This window comes from Lonchura striata, chromosome 2 (assembly GCF_050655825.1).
Source record: "Lonchura striata isolate lonStrDom1 chromosome 2, ASM5065582v1, whole genome shotgun sequence".
NCBI classification, from domain to species: domain Eukaryota; kingdom Metazoa; phylum Chordata; class Aves; order Passeriformes; family Estrildidae; genus Lonchura; species Lonchura striata.
In genome coordinates, this window is record NC_140704.1 from 115,368,374 (window position 1) to 115,388,370 (window position 19,997).

Sequence of the window (19,997 nt, forward strand, 5' to 3'; positions counted from 1 at the left end):
GAGAAGGCTGCTATGCCAATATACAAATCCATTTAGTTCTCTATTCTTAATAATGATGAACATTTGCTTTTCTTTTTGACTGCCCCGGAGTTTTCACAGATGATGTTTTCAAAGAACCATCACAAATCAAGATTTTGTTCTTGAACTGAAATAGTCAGCTAAAATATGCAGAATTTCTATATGATACTAGGGTAATTACATTTTCTTGCCTCATGTGTCACTTAATTTTCTATGCTGATTTTCACCACTTTGGAATTCAGCCAGTTTTGTAAAGTTTTCTTTAAGTCTTCATAGCTGTAACTCTCCTGTATAAGTAACTTCGTATCGGCAGCAAATCTGAGTAGTATAATACAGCAAAGCTCCCTAAGGTACTCATAAATCCTTGGCAGCAGGGAACAAAAAACAAAGCCAGATTCTCACGGATGATTAGAGGCTCAGGTCCTAAGAGCCTGGCAACATGCAGGACAGGAGAGGTAGAAGCTGTGTAAGATAGAACATTTATCCCTGCAGGGCAGTTAGAAGTGGAAAGTGAACTATGTTAACTCCATGGCTTCTAGCAAAGAAATCCCAGTCCTCTACTCCTGACTAAATCAAGTCTCATCAAGTCCTGCAGCACCTGAAAAAACTGTGATCCCTTTTTTGGCTTTCTATTGCCTTCTGGAAAAGCCATGATGCCAACACTAAGCACTAACCACATATACCTGAATAAACTTTTTCCTCATCAATCCAAGGCCAGGAGTCTCCAAATTTCCCAAATTCTTGTACATTCCTTCATACATTTCCTTAAGTTTCTTTTTGTTCCTCTGAGGTTTTGACAACTCATTTTTGACATCCTCAACCCAATCCTGCAAAGAAAACACATGAGTACTGAGAAAAGATTTATTGACCATTGCTCTCAGTAGGCCACTCAGATTGCACTGGGGTTACTGTATTTACTAATAGTCAACTATTATGTGTCTTTTGACAAAAAAAAGAGCACCAAAAGTCTGTGGAAATATTTTCCTTTCATTCTGTGTCGTGATAAAATGTTTCTACTTGATTATGATAATTATGTTTGCTACGACATTGTTTAGTGCTAAGAAAGCCTCTGTGAGGCCAGGAGTGGCACAAAACACAGGACAAGAATTGTCTGGACACACAAGTCAGAACATAGATAGGGATGCCCAGCAGGGAAAGGGCATAAGAACACAAGTAGTCCAAAACTATAAAGATGGCCACAAATGATAATTCTGTAAGGGCTTCAGAATGGTAAGATTGACCACTGGGCAGGGCACTTTCAGCTTTCCTGAAGGGGAAAGCTGAAAAGGGCTGAAGCAGGACATGCAGCTGGCACAAGTGAGGCAGTCTATCACCAGTGAAAGCTGCTGACAGCACCCCAGCATCATCATCATCATTGAGTTGGTGCTGGGTTGAACCACTTCCTGTGGCTGTGGTGTCAACTGAACTGTGTCAGGCTCCACCCAGCACTTGCTCCTCTGGACAAGGGAGAGGAATGAAGGGGAAGCAGGGAAAAAATACACTTTACCTTGAAAATCATTACAGGATTAGAGAGCTGCTCCAGCGAGTGAACAAAATCTTGAACTACTCCTCCTCTATCCAACTTATTCTTGATCCTTTCAAAGAAAAGAATGCATCACAATGCAACAGGAACTACCATCACCACCTTGCGGCAGATAAGCAATGATCTAGACTGTCTGCTACATACAAGAATCTGGCAAAACAATTCAGGTGTAGCTAGGTAAGACTCCCTTGGAATTCCCTCTTGGGCTGCATGACTGTTTATATGTTGATTAAATGTGCCAGTTTTTTAATTATAGGTCCCACTATGAAAATAGGAATTTGGTGGGTGAGTGGAAAGCATGTTTGAAACAGACACAGACACTGACCAGACCATGTGCCCTGGCATGAAAGTTACTGAAGGGTGATACTGTCTGTGAAATACATGATTTTGTATTTTTATTTTAAGCAAAAATTTCTTCAGCAAATGTATCAAATTTGAGAAAAAGTATCAAATTTATTTATTTATAAATTTATTTATTTATTCATAAATTTATCAAATTTATTTATTCAGCAAATTTATCAAATTTGAGAAAAAGGCAAAAACCACCCAAAATTTTAAGAGTGGTTCTACAGCATTGTCTGATAGAAACTGATTTTTGCCTGGGGATTAACTCAAGTGTTACTGCATGCCAAAAGGGACAAGGGAAAACTTGTAAGAGAAGCTGCATGTTTCACAGTGGATAAGCAGAGAACATCACAGCCAAAAGCTGTTCCCAAGTGAACCTGCATCCATTTCACTGCCCTCTCTGAAGTCTGATATGAGTGCCTATTCTATTTAAATATAGATGCTTCCTCTTGGTATTAGAAAGATGATAAGTGTTCAATACCACAGAATTACAAAGAAAAAGGGGTTGCCTCTCTGTGGTCTGTTTTATCTTGGGAAAACTTTTAACTTTTAACAGCTTGGGTACTATATATGTTCCCAACACTTCATAAAATTTTGTGCCACCAATCTGAGTATGTCTGACACTGAAGAGCTGATGTATTGCATTTCTCTGTGTCTTTAAACAAAAACTCAAAACTACCCTCTAATACTTCTCATGCTCACTAAAGAGAAGGGTTTGCATAGGAAAAATTAAAGAATCTGTCCACTCCTGAAAAAAAAAGCACACAAAGGAGCTACTCCAATTGCAAATTCACCTTTCTACAAACTCCTTGTTCTTGCAGCCAGATGCAGTATCTTTGAAGCAGTAACTTTCACTGCTGATCATGAAAGGGTAGATGAGTGCCTGGGGATAGGTATTTGCAATCTCTTCAACAGTATGTTGTACAGCTACTGCTTCATCCTTGTCAAGTAGTGCCATCATCTGGCTAATCCAACCAATGAACTGCCAACAGGGAACCGAGGAAAGCTGCAAAAACACAGACACTGCTTTCATCTTTGGTCTTCCTCAAAAATAACAAACATAGCAAACAAAAAAACTGCTCTCTGGTGCAGCCTGACCGAGAAAGGTGAAAAGGAATCAGAGAATGTCCACTAGTGTGTAAAACATCCCCCAGTGAAGTACAGATTTAATTATAACTATTACTACTATTACCACCACTACTGCTGCTTAATAGGTTTTCCATTATAAAGATTTGCAGCCTGTTGATCAATATGAGGCTTTACACTCAGACTTGTGGCTTTCATCTCTGGATGCAATACAATAATTTTTGATCATCACATACAAACAACTCAAAAATTGGAAGGAATTCAATTACAACACCATTAGGTTGAAGTCTTGATTTGAGTAAAAAATGCCAGGAAGGGGAACACAAACCCCTATCACAGTTTTGTCCTTTGTTCATCTTTAAGCACTTCTAACAGAATTTAAGATCAGACTTAAATTTATTTATTTAAATAAATGCCTGGTGAACTCCCTTTCTGACTGAGATGTGTCAGCTGGTGTCAGGTACTGTTTGAACTATTGGTTTCTCCATGGCCACACCTTGTGCACCTCAGCCATTTCTGCTATTCTCTCAGTTCCTTGGGATAACTAACCCGAATTTCTGCCTCATTCGAGTTCCTTCTCTCAAAGGGCCTGCTGCTCTGGGAGCAGCAGCACAATGACATGGGCTTGGAAAGACAGGCAGGCCAAGGCAGGAACAGGCATGAGTCACAGAGAAGGTCCCAGCTTATCTGTCCCACCACAGCAGGGAAGGCTCCTGGTATCCTGCCATGGAATGGCAATGCAGAGACAGGTCGTGGAAGGAAGGAAAGAAGGAAGTGGGAAATACAAAAGGAGACAAAGTTGTAGTAATCTATGAAGTGAAGAAGGACAGAGAAAGGTGGGTGACATGGAATGAGTCTGGAAAAGCTGCTGGTTTCCTGCATACAGGAAACTCAGTCTGCAGGAATAAGATACATTCCTCACCCTAATGCTAACCACCTTCGTCAGCCCATTTAGATTGCTCTGAAGGAAAAAAAAAAAGACAAAGCATATCACAGTTGTTCTCCAGCAACTCTCAAACAAACATTTGGAATCAAAATAATGATAAAAAGTTATGTTTCTAAGAAAAATTTTCTGTCCACATTAATTAGACTCAGTAAGTTATAGAAAAGACAAAGAACAATGATGGGATAAAATTTATCTGATTTCCCTGAAGCAAAACTTACCAGTCTAACCTCTCTATGTATCCCACCTCCACCTTTAAAAATTTGATTTACAGGAGCATTTGCTGCCAGAAAAATTGAAGCAACTAACCTCTCGTGTCACTAGACCCAATGTCTCTGCTGGATATCTTTCAATTATTTGGAGCAGTCTAGGAAATCTCAGCCTGGCTTCTCTGGAATTCAGTTTTAAAGCTTTTATCATTTTCTCCACCACAATAGCTGGGAACTGCTGCAGATCCACAGTGTTAATTTCTGCCAAGAGACATTAAACAAGAATTACCAGAAACACCATCACTTGTTCCATGTCTTTGATCATCTGAAACATTAATCTTTACAATTTGATATTTTTTTATCAAGTGTATTTTGTATTTTTACTTTGTTCTCCTTCCCATCTGTTTGAACTGCATACATCTGCAACACATGTATTTGGGGACTGTAAGGATTAGCTTTATCAGGAAGCTGCATCACTGCTGGTATCTTGCCTGCTTTAAAGACAAGGCTGCTGTGGTCTGGGAAGGAACAAGGGAAGCATCTGCTGGATATATTTATCACAAGTAAGAGCGAGATACAAGTGATCCACTAGTACCAAAGGTAGCAGGAACAGTGGAGGTGAAAAGAGGCTACAAATAATGCTGAACTGGAGGTCAAACTGCTCCACTGAAATTCAAGCTGCTCACTGAGATCTCCTGGGTACAGCAAAAGCTTACGGGTCCCAAATACACCCCACAACCTTAGGAGAGAGCCTGACTAACCAAGCAAGCCTTCCTCTTCCCTGCGCAGATACTGGTCACAGAAGCTGATCAAAGTCATGTATGCATCAGCAACTCCCACCATGTCCACATGGTCTGCGGAGCAGGACTGCACCTCCTCTTCAGACTTCCTCACAGCACACATGAAACACTGAAAAGCCTTCTTGTTCAGACCTGCCAGCACCTGAAATTCAATCATAAGAGGAAAAAAACACACATTAGTGCTAAAGTAGCATTGAAAAATCCTTTCTGAAACTAGAGCTTTGTTGTAAGTCTTGAGTAGATAAAACTTTAACTGTTTTAAGATGTTCCAAGCAGCTGATATATAGGAAAAAAATCGGGATGTTATTTCTAGCAGTGATTTCCAGAACTTTAGTTTCCACAGTTTTCAAATGGGAATACATAAACTTAGATTAGCCTTTGGATATGTAAAGTGCAATTTTTGTCACTGCAGAAAAGTTTTTTACTGGAACTTTAGGAAACCGTTAACAGAAAATATAATAAAATTTTCAGGGTTTTTTCCTATTAAGACATATCTAAAACATCTGCATAGCAGCTACACTTGTATTCAAAAAGCATGCATCAAACTATTTTAAATCTGATACCTTTTTTTCTATTATAAATATAGTAATATTCATAATACATTTCTAATGCAGCTCACACAATGGGTGACTTGACAGGATTCTTTACAGAATCACAGAAACATGAAGGTTGAAAGAGACCTTCAAGATCATCTGTCCAACTGCCAATGCAGCACTACCACAACTGCCCCTAAACCACATCTAAAAGTGTCACATCCAGATGCCTCTTGAGCACTTCCAGAGATGGTGACTCCACCACTGCCCTGGACAACTTACTCCAAGGCCTGACCATTCTTTCATTAAAAAATAGAAAATTCTAATATTCAATCTGAACCTAACTGGCACAACTTAAGGCCATTTCATCTCACCCTCTCACTTGGGACATGGCAGAAGAGACCAAGCCTCATCTCACTACAATCTCCTTTCAGGTGGTTGAAGAGAGCAATGACGTCTTCCCTGAGCCTCCTTTACTTCAGGCTAAAAAAATCCCAGTTCCCTCAGCTGCTTCTCAGAGGACTTGTGCTCCAGGCCCTTCCTCAACTCCACTGCCCTCCTCCAGACATGCTCCAGCCCCTCAATGTTTTTCTTGTAGTAAAAATCCTGAATCTTGTAGAGAATTCTGAACACAGGATTTGAGGTGCAGCCTTACCATCGCCAAGCACAGCAGGACAATCCCTTTCCTGGCCCTTCTGGCCACACTAAATGCTGCAACTAAAATTAAATAGTCAGGTAGGTAGAAGGAGACTACCAGGGTCAGAGTGCTGCTTAATACTAAGCTAAAATAAGGCTAAGCTTCTTAATCTTTCAGAAGTCCCTACTATGGCAATCTTACTCATCTGACACTCATCCTTTAGATTGCCTAAAGAAAAATGCTCTTAAGAATTAATTAATAAATGAAGTTCAAGCTTTTGCTTGAATTTCTAAACACCTGAAAATTTAAAACCTTTTTTTTTGTAGGAATTTCTTTTTCATCTGCTTTAATTTTAACAACAATAAAACACAAATTAAGAACTTTTTTTTGTTTTATACTAATATGGTTCATATTCCCTGAAGTGATCCTGCAAGAAAGATGGAGAGGGACTTTTTACAAGAGCATGTAGTGACAAGACAAGGAGTAATTGCTTCAAACTGAAAGTGAGTAGATTTAAATTGGATATTAGGAGGAATCTCTTTGCTGTGAGGGTGATGAGCCGCTGGAACAGGTTAGCCAGAGAATTTGTGAATACCCCATCCCTGGATGTGTTCAAGGCCAGGCTGGTTGAAGCTCTGAGCAACCTGGTCTAGTGAAAGGTGTCCTTGCCAATAGCAAGTAAGTTGGAACTAGATGATATTTAAGGTAATTTTCAACCCAAACCATTCTATGATTCCATATGTAAGCATCTTCATGGTGGCTTTAGAAATTAGCAGATGTAAGCCAGCAGTGGTACTTCAAATTCTTAATCCATTTGACAGACAAGAAGTCAATGCCACAGCATGTGGGGCAACTGACAGCAAATATTATTTTTGTTGCAGCACAGTCTAGTGCTGTATTCTTCAAATGCACACCTACCTAAAATAGGCAAAGACAACCTGCATGTGCTCTGCCTTAAAAAATTCCACTTTTCTCTTCATTAAAATGACCTAGATAAAGTAAGTATCAATATTATAAATCTATCTTTATCAAAGACAACAGTCTGGGGCATGAAGCAGGTCACAAATGCCCAGCTGAAATCCAGGCATTCTTTCAGGATCTCAAGATTTGTCTCACCACTGTGCATACAGATGGTGTGACTATGTCTCCCCTCTCCACTCAAAATGCAGGTACAGAGAAACACAAGAACATTCTCCTATTTAGAAACGTTAGAGTGATGCCAAACTCCAGGAGAGCAAAACCTGGAAGAAACAGCAACATCAGCCTTGTTTTTTGCTTTCCCTCCGCCATTTCTTTCTCTATCTGGTGTTGTGGGACAAATCACTGCAAATAGCAGACAGGTTTCACATGCTCTGTATCTATCCATAGCCATCACTACCTACTGAAGTAGTAATTTGTAGTAATAATGACACTGAAATTAATAAAATATCTTCCCCTCTCATTTACCTTTTTAGGGTTCTCAAGGCTTTCTCCTGATATTAGTGATATCTTTCCAGCCTTTTCTTTCTCAATTTGGTCAAGACAGCTTGGATCCTGACTAAGAGCATTGGCCATGATGTGATACGTAGTACCCAGAAGAAGATTCTGGTTTCGGAAGGCCATTACGTTCTTGCTGAGATAGTCAGATTTGGTATCTTCTGTTGGAATTAAAAAATAAAAGTTGGCAACTGGACAACAAAGCAACTTTGTAAAATAAACCAGGTAAAGCAAAGGCTGTTACCAAGCAGGGAGATGGTTTTCAACACTGCGAGCATGCGTTCAGGACAGCTCAGGTTGCGGCCGCTGCTGTGAGTGAAGCGGCAATAGGCGTAATTCCACCTCACCAGCCAGTCCTCCCTCGTTCTGGCTTCCTTGCGCAAGTCCTTCAGGAGCTTCTTGGCCACAGCAAAGCTGTTCTGTATTCAGATTAAGAGAATTCTCAGACCATGTATCTGAAGAGGAACTAAAACCTGCCCACAACCAAATTAGGGATGAGAAGCTTTAAGTAACACAAGTAAAGTTACAGTAAGGCAAAGAGATGCTCACTGTTTGCCGGGTCTCATGTTAAGAACCATATTTGTGCTAATGGAGAAGTTTGAATAGCAAAAGAGAAGAACAGAGGTTTAAACAACTGAGAAAATCATTCCAGCTGCATGAAGCATTTAACTGCTCTACAGTACAAACACATACGGGAAACACAACTTGATTTAAGATATCATTAAGAAAATTACTTATATTTGTGTTTTGATGAGAAGTTTCACAAAAGTAACATTAAAGGAAAACTTATTTTTCACTTACTCCTTCAAGAGTGTGTAGTCAACAAAGCAATAATATTATATTTGCTTATAAAATTGCTTAAAATAAACCCTTGTTAATGACTGCAGATTTCTGCAGCATCTTAGAAGATGGGAGATGGATCCATCTTGTCTCAACCTTGAAATACCAAAAGCCCATCATCAAAAAGGCTGATTCAGTCATTTCGACAGTCAGATTCAACCCAAAATTTCTAAGTCACTTAACTTCAGTTCTTTGTTAGTGTTAACTAACAGCAGTAATGAAAACTGTGAAAAAAAATCCAGCATTGCTGATAGAAGTAAATGATACTAATTCCATCAGAATTAGATTTGTTCTCTTGTACAGGAGAAATTATTTGTAAATAAGAAGCATAATGCTTGATTGCAAGCATCCCTTCAGTTAAAGACTGAAACATTTCAGATACTTTATCTGCCCTTTAGAGTGTCCAAAACCATCTGTGGATCAAAGGGGACTTCAGACACATTTCCAGTAATGACAAGTTATAATCAACTTCGTAATTAACATTTATCCTTTTGTTTTCTTTCATTGTGGAACTGACTTGAGCTTTCAAAATGTCCTGGACAGCAGGGTCGAAAAGACACAAGGTTTGCCCCAGCAAAAGGGTACCAAATACCACCTAAAAGGCTTTTCCAGCTTTTTCTATGTATTTTCTCAGCAAATTGGAAGCTATCAGACAGTATATTCACCTGTTTCCTGGCACTTTCTATCATCTTCATTTTCATATTGAATTTGCAGCTTTTAATCATTGAGTGAATGTTTTCACTCTGTTGATCCACTTCCATTTGGTCACCAGCACTGTATTCTCCATCCACCTCCATACTGTCATTGGCCTGATCAGAAGGAAGTTTCTCCTGCAGTTTGTCAAGAAAGAAACACCTGCACAACAACAGCAGGGATATAGATTACTCTGGTATACATTCAAGGAAATGAATGTTCAAAAATGTTGATCTGCCTAACAGCAAACAAAGCTAATAGAAAATGTCAAGCTACAGCTATCACATTTAGCAGGCCTAAACACAGGTCTCAGAGTCTGGACACTCCTAACAGGGATCATGTTGACCCTGAGAGCATTCAGGATCTTGAACTGACACAATTAGTGTTAGAAAATGTCCATTATAGAGTGAGATTTTTTGTTAGTTCCTTTGTGCAAGCTATAGTCTCTAAGTTGACCAAGCCATAACTTGCATTCCAGCTTCACAGACATGTAAACAAACAGGAGTCTCAAATATTTAGTGTGAATGCCAGGCTGTATTTTATGTCAACCTGGTACTCAAATGTTTATCACATCAACACATGCCAACATTGAAATCTGTGTTGGAGAACAGATCAGCAACCACACTCAGCTTTTGAAAGGCAATTGCCATGAATCAATGCTGAATCCTGTTACTCCACAACTAATCCTTTCTAATTTAATAGCACATCTTATTATGTAGACTGTTACTCAAAGCAGAGGACAGCACCACACTCTGAAGTGGCACTTGGTATGTCCTTGGTTACTAATTTAAGGTGAGACAAAAATTTTCAAAAAGCACATAAAGTGTTTAAAACCCTGACAACCCTTCAAGTCATAAAAGTTTGAGACTTTTTTCAGAAGTAAGCCGTGCCATGTATTCTGTCTAATATTGAACTGCAATAAGCTGTTCTGTAGCCATGCTTTCCTGACACCAAAAGATAACAAAATAAATCGCAAAGCACAGTATGTATCAGGAGAGCTACTGAAGAAGTTATCACACAGGAAAGGAGGACTAATCTAGATTTTCACTGGAAGGATGAATTGGGATGAAGACAGACACTATGGGAAGGGCAGAAAAATTTCAAATTTCAAAAAGCATTTCAGTTTCTTCAAAGCTAATCCAAAGGAGTCTCCAGAGAACCTTTGTTCTTTCTAGCAACAGCTGCACAACAGAAGTCTCCAATTAAAACAGCGGTCATTAACTTTCCCATAAACAGGTGAAGCACTGAGAGCGACAGGGCTGGACTTGTTTTGTACACTACCTCATTTTGGAACTGCCCAAGTATTTTTAGTCATAACTGATTGGCCTTTTGGGAGGTGTTTCATTGAGCTAAATAAAGCTAATCTACTCAATTACAAGTGAATATGTTCAAGAGCTGCTGAAATGGGCCGGCTTACACAGTGCATATAGTCACTGATGCAAGAAAATTACTAAACTAATATCTATGTTTCCCTATCAAAATACAATTTATTCCCTGGTCATTTCTCAACTTCCTTTTGCTCCCCACCACAAGTCAGTCACACAAACTCCCCAGTTATACTGAGAAAGTTATTACCACAGTTAAAAAAGAAAATAAAAAGTCACACATTGGATCAAACCCCTCCCATACAAAAACAAGCAGCATTAGAAAAAGCACTTCCTGGAACTCAAGAGGCAGACAGAATCTAAGCTAACCCAAGAATGCAATTTTACCGATTTGTGATGATATCATCCCAGATGTTCATAGGATCCATTTTAGCATCTGGATATCTGCTTGTCCAAGTTCTGAGAAGTCTCTTAAGGGAAGCCTCTGAAGCTAAGTTACCTAGAAATCAATTGAGAACATTTTAAATTAATCTGAAGCCAGACAGCATGAAAAGGGGCTAAACAAAATATAGTCTACTATTCAAACCAGAACACTGCAATTAAGCAACCTACTTGCATTTCTGGGCTTGCCTGAAAAATGCCACTTAGTGATCATCATATCACTTTTATTTATTGCTGAAGCACAGGGGATTCTGTAAGGACAGCTGTGTGAACTGCCAGCGGGGATCATCACCAGGTAGTTTCCTTTCCACATATAAACATGCTGGAATATAGTGGAACTATTAACTAAATTTAATATCCAATTTGGTTTATGCACATAAATGTGTATTTCAGGCCTACGTCAGTAGGTGCAACTTATATACCACATCCATTTTTTTTGTCTCTGCTAACTGTTATTTACTACCAGAAGTTACTCCAATAAAAAAGATTAATTTAAAACTTTAACTGGCAATTCCAAAAGAGATGCTTATCACAAGGGTTATGCTAATTAAACTTTGTAAGAGAACACAAAGTTAGGTTCAATCCTATCTTACAAAACTGTAGAAGTCTTAGTGTCAAGAAGACAGTAAGAAGTAATTCCAGACTTATGCTTCTTCAAATAGCAGTTCAGAATTTCAAAGTTCAGGAAACCACAATTACTAAATACAAAAGGAAAATTGCTTGAGAAGAAAAAAACTTTTACTTCTCTTGGTCATAAAATTGATGAAATCCTGTATTTCTGTCAAAGCTTGTACAGACTGCAGTTTGGTCATTCGACTCTGATATAACAAGGAATCAATACTGGAGTAGCTCTGAAAAGAAAGGGAGAGAATCAAAGACAGAACTTAAAGCATGGTTCTGTTCAGTGCTCTATAAATTATTGATCTGATGCTTTTGTATGTTATGCTTTAGAACCCAACCTCTTACAAGTAATTTAATAGCTGATAATCAGAGAGCAACTCTGCTTTGAACAAGCACAGAGGCATATTCTAGCTGCGATTCCTATCCTAGGTTTGAGCAAAGTCCTACAGTCTAATCAAAACTTAGTAATGGATGGAATTTGTGACTGCCCAATGCAACACTCTTTGCAATCTTGTTCTGGGGACAGGAGGCCCCTGAAAAGATGAATGAAATAAAATTTTTGTTGTCTGCACAAATAATCTGAAAAATGTATAAAAGATTAAATCAGCAAAACAAAACAAACTAAAGCAGCAAAATGCACTCCACTGGCTCACTCACTTTTCACCATTGCAAGCAGTGAATTTAAAAGAAGTTTTGTCACCTGACACTGAGTGTTTCTCTTGAGAGCATAATCTAGCAACAACGGCAATAACAACAGCAGTTTCATTGTTCCAGTTTACACAAAAAAACCATACCAGAGATAGAAGACATTATTACCTGCATGAAGATCTGCATGCCATTGCTAATGTAATATTTGGCTCTGTCAAAATCATCTTGCAGGATGTACAGGAGACTAAGTTCTTGGCTGTAGTGCATTTCTATAATGGCTTTCTTCTGTTCTGTCTTCATTGCCTCATCAATAAAGGTTAGCAAAGTCTGGTCATTCTCCCCACTAAGCAGTAACTTCAACTTACTGCGTATTATATAGGGCAGATATGTCTCCTGCAAAGTGAGAACACAGTCTTTATTTCTAGGAATGGAATATTAGATAATCAAATTTTCAGTGGCAAATCAAATAAATATAAAAACATTTTTAATTTTTAAAAGATATTTTCCCTTTAGACAAATTCCTATTTGCTAACAAATCACAGCAGCCTTTTCCTATAGCTCAAGAAACTGTTAGTAAACAGTTTCAAAATCCATGCTTTGGTAACTCTTAAAATAGGGAAAAAATGTAAGTGAGAAAAGCAACAAAAGAGACTTGCAAAAAGAAGGAGGAAGATGAAAAAGCTGGCTTTATCCTATGGGATCTGCACAGACTTGAGGTAAAAATTAAACATCAAAAGGAACAAGAAGAAGTATTTGTTTCAATTTTTAATATATATCGGCCTCTCCACTATTTTCCATAATAAAGTAACTCAAACAATGCAATTGATTTTCACCCATAATCTCAATACTGTAGGACATCCCTGCAGAGATAAAAATGGTGCAGTACCAATGAAATAATTTCTAAAAACCTGAAAAAATGGTTCATTCCATGTTTTGCTTAGGTCTGGAGGTTTTCCACTATCAATATTAACAGTAGCACAATACTCCAGAGACTTCCACATTGTGAGGTGGTCATAGCATTCCAGAGATGCAAGTTCCCAGAAGTCCTTCTCTGCTTCTGTTGGCTCTCCATCTTGCCAGTCTTCTTGGGAGAGTGCCTAGGGAATGAATTTGAAGGAGAGAATAGTGCCAGATTCCAGCCAAGAATCTGTTTTAATTCTAAGTCATGAGCAACTTAACTATAATTAATTCTCATAAAAATATATATCCATTTACCAGAGTGTGACAGCAATATTAAATGCAAAAAATTCAAGCTTGGCAGTGTTTATACATAAATTAATTTCAGGTAGCTATCTTCAGTAAACCTACATTTTTGAAGAGTGAACATTTTAAAAGAAGGTTAGAGATGTGTCTTCATTTTTACCCACTATAACTCAAGCCATGAACACAGGCAATTTGCTCTCTCACGGTTGCAGTGTGCCCATGTGTTTTTATTTGTCTGCCTAGATAATTGCACTTTTTTCTAATGAGAGACTTATGAAACAAAAATATCTTGTTGTCGTTTTACCTTATCATAATACTGAGCTGCTTCAGCATAATCATTCCTTGCTTCTGCCAACAAAGCTTTCTGTGTAATTTCCTTAGTCCCAATCTTACCACTGAAAATGCCACAAAGGGCATCATAATCCCCAAGGGATCTATAGAGCCTAGTAAAATTGAAAAGAGAAACCTTTTAAATAGCTCAGCAGATGTATATCAACGCAAAGAGAAGCTATCTAAAAAAAAAAGAAAAAAACTCAGTAAGCAGTAATACTACCAGCTTGAAATAGAAAATTTTTGGAAGTATTTCTTATGTAAGATCAGAAACACATAACTACATAAACTTCATCTTGTAGGGTAATAGCTGAACTATGGAAACTCTTGCAGTTGAAAAGCTATAAACAAGATGTTTTTCAGCAGTCTGACAGCATCATAAGAGTGCACAGCTTTAAAGTCCAACTGCTCTCACTGGCAGTATTAAGTGAGAAGAAATTAAAAGCGTATCTAATTCTAAAAGACAGACTAAAAAAGAAATCCCACAAGCCATTAAAAGCAGAGTTCTTCACAGGGCAAATCTAAGTGCGAGTAAATTGTCTCAAACAAGAATTTACTTAGCAAGTTCAATCCATCTGATCACATCTGGGGGCAGCTCTGTCCTCCCACGCATCCTTTTGGACGGGGGCTCCTCTGTAGGGGACAGAGCCATCAGGGCACGCTCCAGAAGAAGGATGCCCATGGGCTGCTGCAAACTTGCAAGGCAGCTTGTGCTCACATTAGCTGAGTCCAGTTCCAGTAGCTCTCTGTGCTGGTAACTAATTTCCTGTAAAATAAAACAACAGGTGTCGACTTCGTGTAAAACTATACAGATTTGGTATGCTTCTTCTTATCGTGCAAGCTTTAAAATGGAAATAAGCCGTTAGGCCTCTAGAAGTTCTCAACCCAGGGAAAACTGGAATCTTTTCCATCTGTGCTGTTGCTCTTTGGACAGAGAACAGTACAGAATAACCCCATATACTTTGGCTCCAAGACATGGGACAACTCTCTGGAAAGAATCACAAGGAAAGTGGGGGAGAGGTAGATGGACACATTGACAGCCTGAACTTTTCCTTCTGTTTGTTGGCAGGATTTTGCCTGCTACACAGCAGCTGTGCTTCACTTAGCCTATTCAGGGGTGCATTCCTGCCATAAGCCAAAGGCATGATTTACCATGAAGTCTTCTCTGAGCTGGAGGCTTTCTATCCACTCACTCAGCCAGTTTTAGCACATCACAGCTTCCTGTTAAGACTCCTCTAGTACTGTACTCATCTACTCCTGCCTGATTTAAAGACATGACAGTATTTCTTTTATCATATTTAACATTAGTCCAATTAGAGAATAATCTCTTCTTCAGGGATAAACATTCTTGTTTAGTTGAAGTTTTTTATTTTTAAATACTTAAATCATTATTCTAAATACAGGTAAATAAATCAAGAAAGCAGCATGTTTATTAAATCCAGTGTTAGGTTTTTCCTTTGTTTTCTTTTTCACTAAAGAAAAGTCAAGATAGTATCTTAAATAAACAGAAGAAAAAATTCACAACATGGAAGAGGTGCAGTATTCATTACAAGAAAGGGCACCATGTTTTAGAACAAAAAATAAAATCAGATTCTTGCAACACAGCATGCTCAAGAATACTACGTGAAAAGAAACCACTGTTTTGAAGTTGCAACAGGAGACTGAGAACAACCAAGTCACACTTATTTGATAAATGACAACCACCACAAAAACTACAGAAGAGGCACCTGGCATAAGCAAACTCACGACACAATTTGTAGAGTTGGGACTCTCACACTAATAAATTTGTGCTCAATAGAAAAAGAGGAAAAAAACACAGCCTCTTGTAGCTGCCTGAGTTACAGACCAGTCAGATCCCAATGAAGAGTTAGCACATATATTTCAGCTTCTGTTAAGGCAATTTCAATTAGCTGCACACACACCCCAGACACATTCCTTGACTGCCAGCTTTTATAGGTACAGGAACACAGTGAGACTTAAGGTGAACAACTGCACAATCTAAAACCTTAAGAACAACTTTGCTAAGATAAGACCAAAAGCCCTTTCTCATACCACAGGAAAAAGTGTAAGAACTGTGCAAATGTGAGGCTATGTGCTAAGAATTAATATCCTCCCAAACTTAAAATTTACAGACATCATCCCACATCAAAGGAAGTATCTCTCTATTTAGTGCATTTTGCTGACTATTTGATCACTTATCTTCTCAAAGCAGAGGAAATGTTCCCTGCTCCATATGCAATGAGCGTTGTCTACTCGCACCATGTGTTCAGAGATTGGGGAGAATGGCATCCAAGCTGGCCTAGCAGCTAAAATGTTTGTAAAGCAATTATATGTTCTTCGGAGGCCAAGCATCTCTTTGGAGGCTATGTAAACTTTTGTCATGGAGTTAACCTCTTTTAGTATTTCAGCTGGTCCTTAATCTGCCCTGAAAGTGAATCCCAGAGCTTCATAGTCAATTTTAACATTATATAAGTAGACAAAACCAGCTCTTTTAACCCACCAAGTTACTCTTCTGATGGGACATGAACCTGTAGAAGATTAAAAAGTCAAACAACCAGAAGGAAACAGTAAAGCAGGAAGCCTTTCTGAAATCAGCCAGTATTTATTATGCTGTTGGTATACAGGAATGAAAAGCTATACTTCCAAATGGCCAAGCCACTGGGACTCACATTTGTGAGTCAAATGAAAGCCTTGACACTGCTGAGTTCTTGCTCACACTCCCCCATGCTGCTCTCTTGATCAATGTGAACTCAGTTCCCTACTGGGAAAAAACTTCCTCTCACTGCTTGTAGGCTGTTTGGACTTCATGATATTGTACTTTTGTTATTGATGAGGATGGCAGGGGGATGCTCTTATTGCTCTTACAAAGTCCGTATTTTTGATGAAATTTAACTTACCTACTACTTAAGTCGTCATTTATGCCTACTCAGAAAAAAAGTAGCCTAATGCAACAGTGTTATTAGCAGGGTCTAGACAGCATAATTCAACACAAATAATATCATCAAGACAGAACCAACAAATGCAATGTCAAGAGGGAATATTAACAGATAGCTATTGTGAGATGCTGGCTCAAAAAATACCAAGCCAGCCCATAAAAATCCCCATCGTATTTGACCTTTTATGCAGCTGCACAGAAAAAAAGTAAACAAGAAGTTACATTTTTTCAGATGTGTAATTACAAGTGCTAAGAAGCAAAGTTTCTGTCTGCTTACAAAGCTGGTTCGAACTAGATGGTTCCCTAGGATGATACCTACTGTCACAGAGTATTTAAATTTAACATAACAAAAAAGAAACCATTAGCTGCCACTGAAAAAAGATTCCTTTAGACCTAGGAATCCAACACAACATCAAAACGGTTGATAAGAATCATTCAATACAGTGACAGTGGGTATTTAACAGGTGCTGGGACAAGTTTTTTTTATCTCCCTGAAAACTGGGTTAAAAGATGAAATTCACAATCTATTTCAGGTCAGTATATTCTCATAACCCAGTGAGACAACTGTGGTGCACACACTCATCCTCTGGTGAGCCCTTCCTTCATTACTGAAAATCCCCAGACAACTACTTCAGGGGACTAATTTGAAAAAAATAAAGAGGCTAACAACAAACGGTCTGACAGCTACTGATATCCTCAAGACATCAAAGAATTCCTCAGTAAGCACTTCCCAGAAACAGGAAGATAAACACAACACCCACATAACCCCTTCAATTGTTCTCAATTCCCACTTCAATTGAAATAGCTTTCATTTGTAATCAAACCTCTTCTTGTTACTGATGCAATTAAAACATTAAAGGTGACTCCCACTCTAGAGATCAGAAATCTAGAAACCTTGAAAAATCAATTCAGAGGTATGAAATGCCTTGTTCACCTTAAGTGTCACTTGAAATACCCATTTGGTTAACAATTCTCCTTCCATCTGTGTCTAAACTTTGGTGACAGTATTTGACCTTCACTGGGTTTATCACACATTCAGACAGAGACATTTATATCCAGTTACTTTCATGCCACATATGAGGATTTACCTGGATGCATGCAATGAAGGGTGGAAAGTATGACAGGCTCATACTGAGGAAATTATTGAAGTTGTTCAGCAGCTTCTGGACAATGGTGTTTTTCTCAGAAGGGTTTTTAGATTTTTTTACCTCATGAAAAATTCCACTAAACAAACTGCTGAAAAGTTGCTTGGCAAATGTTGGATCTTTCTGTAAATTACAACAATAACAGCAAGGTCACTGAATTTTGCTGTGACGCATCAGACTATTAAATAAAATTAAAAAGTATGACCCACCATGTACCTAGACACTCTTTGGGAGTGGACTATTTAGTCTGGCATGAATCTCATGCATCTCACCTGTGCTGGGAATTACTGTTCTACCCATTCAAACCCCATTTTAACTCTTCTACTTAAAGAAACTCCAAGGCAATGAAGATTTTCAGGCCAGAGTGTCAGTGGAGAGGGCGGAATTTGCAATTTTCACATACGCACATCCCCCATTACAGGAACCAGATACCAAATATCATGTTAGGGACATCACAGTCCATGAAGTGAGTTTCAGAAAAAAAAGAAGACATCAATGTGTGAGGAGACCTAGTCCTAAAAATTGAGGCAGCTAACAGAGACACAGACTGTCTGTACAGACAGACAGTTTCATCTGAGATTTAAAGGCATTTTTTCAACCCAGAAACACATTTGTGTGTGTAACATAATCCCATGCATCTTGGTCTAACCTGGGTCTGGAATTTGGTCTAACTCACTCTCATGTAGGAAAAGGAATATTGGAATATTAGATCAGCTTTACTGAGCAGTCTGAGTCCAGTCTTAATCACACTAAATTAATTCGTATTTTACAGGTCTATTACAGACATATAAGAGAAGTGAAATGGCTGTTTTGTTACTGAACAATGAGATGTCCTTTGCAACAATGTCTGCAGAGACCACCATCTGTTTCTTAAGCAAAGGAACCTGCAGGAAATGGACAACAGCTGATGTATCCAGTCCTTAACTGTTCAGGTGAGGAAAACAACAAGGCCTCTTTTCTCTGAACACTGAACCAGCACAGGGGTAGGAAAAACATTCCTTCAAAAGAGAGTCTTTGAAAGTGTATCACAGTGGTTGACTGCAAAACTACAAATAAAATTTTCGAAGTGATTGCCTGGCTAGATGACACTTTCCCTACAGGACCAGAAAGCTTCACAAGTGACCTCTGAAAAGCAGCCAGACCTGGGCAAGGCCCTGCAGAGGGGCAATGAGACTGCAGTATTCAATCTGGATGTCAGGAAGGTCTCCCACTCGGTAACTTCTGTACAAGGTAACCTGGGCATCATATTTCATCTTCAGCTCAGATTGCATCTCCTGAAATGCATCAATCATGTTAAAAAATAGTTAGGAAATGGCCTCAAGCTGTGCCAGGAGAGGTTTCAATTAGATATTATGAAAATTTTTTCACTGAAGGAATGGTCAGGCATTGGAACAAGCCTCCCACAGACATGGAGGAAACACCATCACTGGAAGTGTTTAAAAGACAGGGGATTTTGTTGGTTGTATTTTGGACTGCCATACAGAGCACATTTACAGGTTCTCTCTTGTAGGTTGGGAGGAAATGGCAGCTTTAGCCTGCAAGTAAACATAAATGGGCTAAAATAGGTGTTTGTGTGGTTCTTCCAGACATAAGTTCTGTTTACACAGTTGTCTGCATCTGCAGAGTATTACAGGAGTGTCTCAAATTGGCAGCTCTCAACCGTGGACTCCTTTGCTCTTGGGACTAAATGTTAGCATTTTTTGACAATAACGTGTGTTATTTTTAGTAACAAGAACCTCTGGAAAACTGCTACAGAGCTTAAAAACTTAGATTTATTGTAAGTACATAATACAACCAGAAAACCCACAAAGTAATAAGTTTCTGGCCTTGAGAAACACTCAGCAAACGATTATTACTGACATTCCTGCAGGTTAAAAGGTCAAACCAGTTCTGGATAGTCCATCAGCTATACCACATTTTTGAGTTCACCTTCAGACACTGGATAATGTTCTCCAACAATTTCTGCAGTGTATTGTAGCTCTAAGGATCCTTGTTTCCAGAATGACAACTGTAAAGGGCTTCCCAATAACTGTTAGGGACTCCCATCACAAAAAATCATTTAATGCACTTTAAGTGGTAGTGGAAGTGTTATCATCCAGCTCTTTTCTCACCCATACTAAGTAACATCATTTAGCTTAAAGGCCACAAATAGCATTATTTCCAAATTAAACCTTCTAAGGCTCTTAAAGTAGCAATGAGTACCTTAGACCTACTCTTTCTTCACAA

General features: G+C 38.7%; 1 protein-coding gene across 4 annotated transcripts in view; it reads right to left on the bottom strand.

The window, feature by feature from the left end:
* Positions 1-19,997, bottom strand: part of PRKDC (protein kinase, DNA-activated, catalytic subunit) — an 80,540-nt gene that overhangs the window by 10,064 nt on the left and 50,479 nt on the right. For 2 of the 4 annotated variants that reach the window (XM_021536576.4, XM_085573790.1), the window contains exons 61-76: positions 18,914-19,045; positions 17,715-17,894; positions 14,249-14,457; positions 13,666-13,804; positions 13,067-13,255; positions 12,327-12,551; positions 11,632-11,740; positions 10,836-10,947; positions 9,096-9,285; positions 7,835-8,009; positions 7,561-7,751; positions 4,906-5,086; positions 4,245-4,405; positions 2,701-2,912; positions 1,526-1,613; positions 702-845 (exon numbers count right to left, since the gene is read on the bottom strand). In XM_021536576.4, coding sequence (XP_021392251.2) covers positions 702-845; positions 1,526-1,613; positions 2,701-2,912; positions 4,245-4,405; positions 4,906-5,086; positions 7,561-7,751; positions 7,835-8,009; positions 9,096-9,285; positions 10,836-10,947; positions 11,632-11,740; positions 12,327-12,551; positions 13,067-13,255; positions 13,666-13,804; positions 14,249-14,457; positions 17,715-17,894; positions 18,914-19,045 — 2,637 coding nt within the window. Of the gene's footprint in view, positions 1-701; positions 846-1,525; positions 1,614-2,700; positions 2,913-4,244; positions 4,406-4,905; positions 5,087-7,560; positions 7,752-7,834; positions 8,010-9,095; positions 9,286-10,835; positions 10,948-11,631; positions 11,741-12,326; positions 12,552-13,066; positions 13,256-13,665; positions 13,805-14,248; positions 14,458-17,714; positions 17,895-18,913; positions 19,046-19,997 lie in introns of those variants that run through there. The other 2 variants (XM_085573789.1, XR_014953402.1) reach the window with 2 other exon arrangements.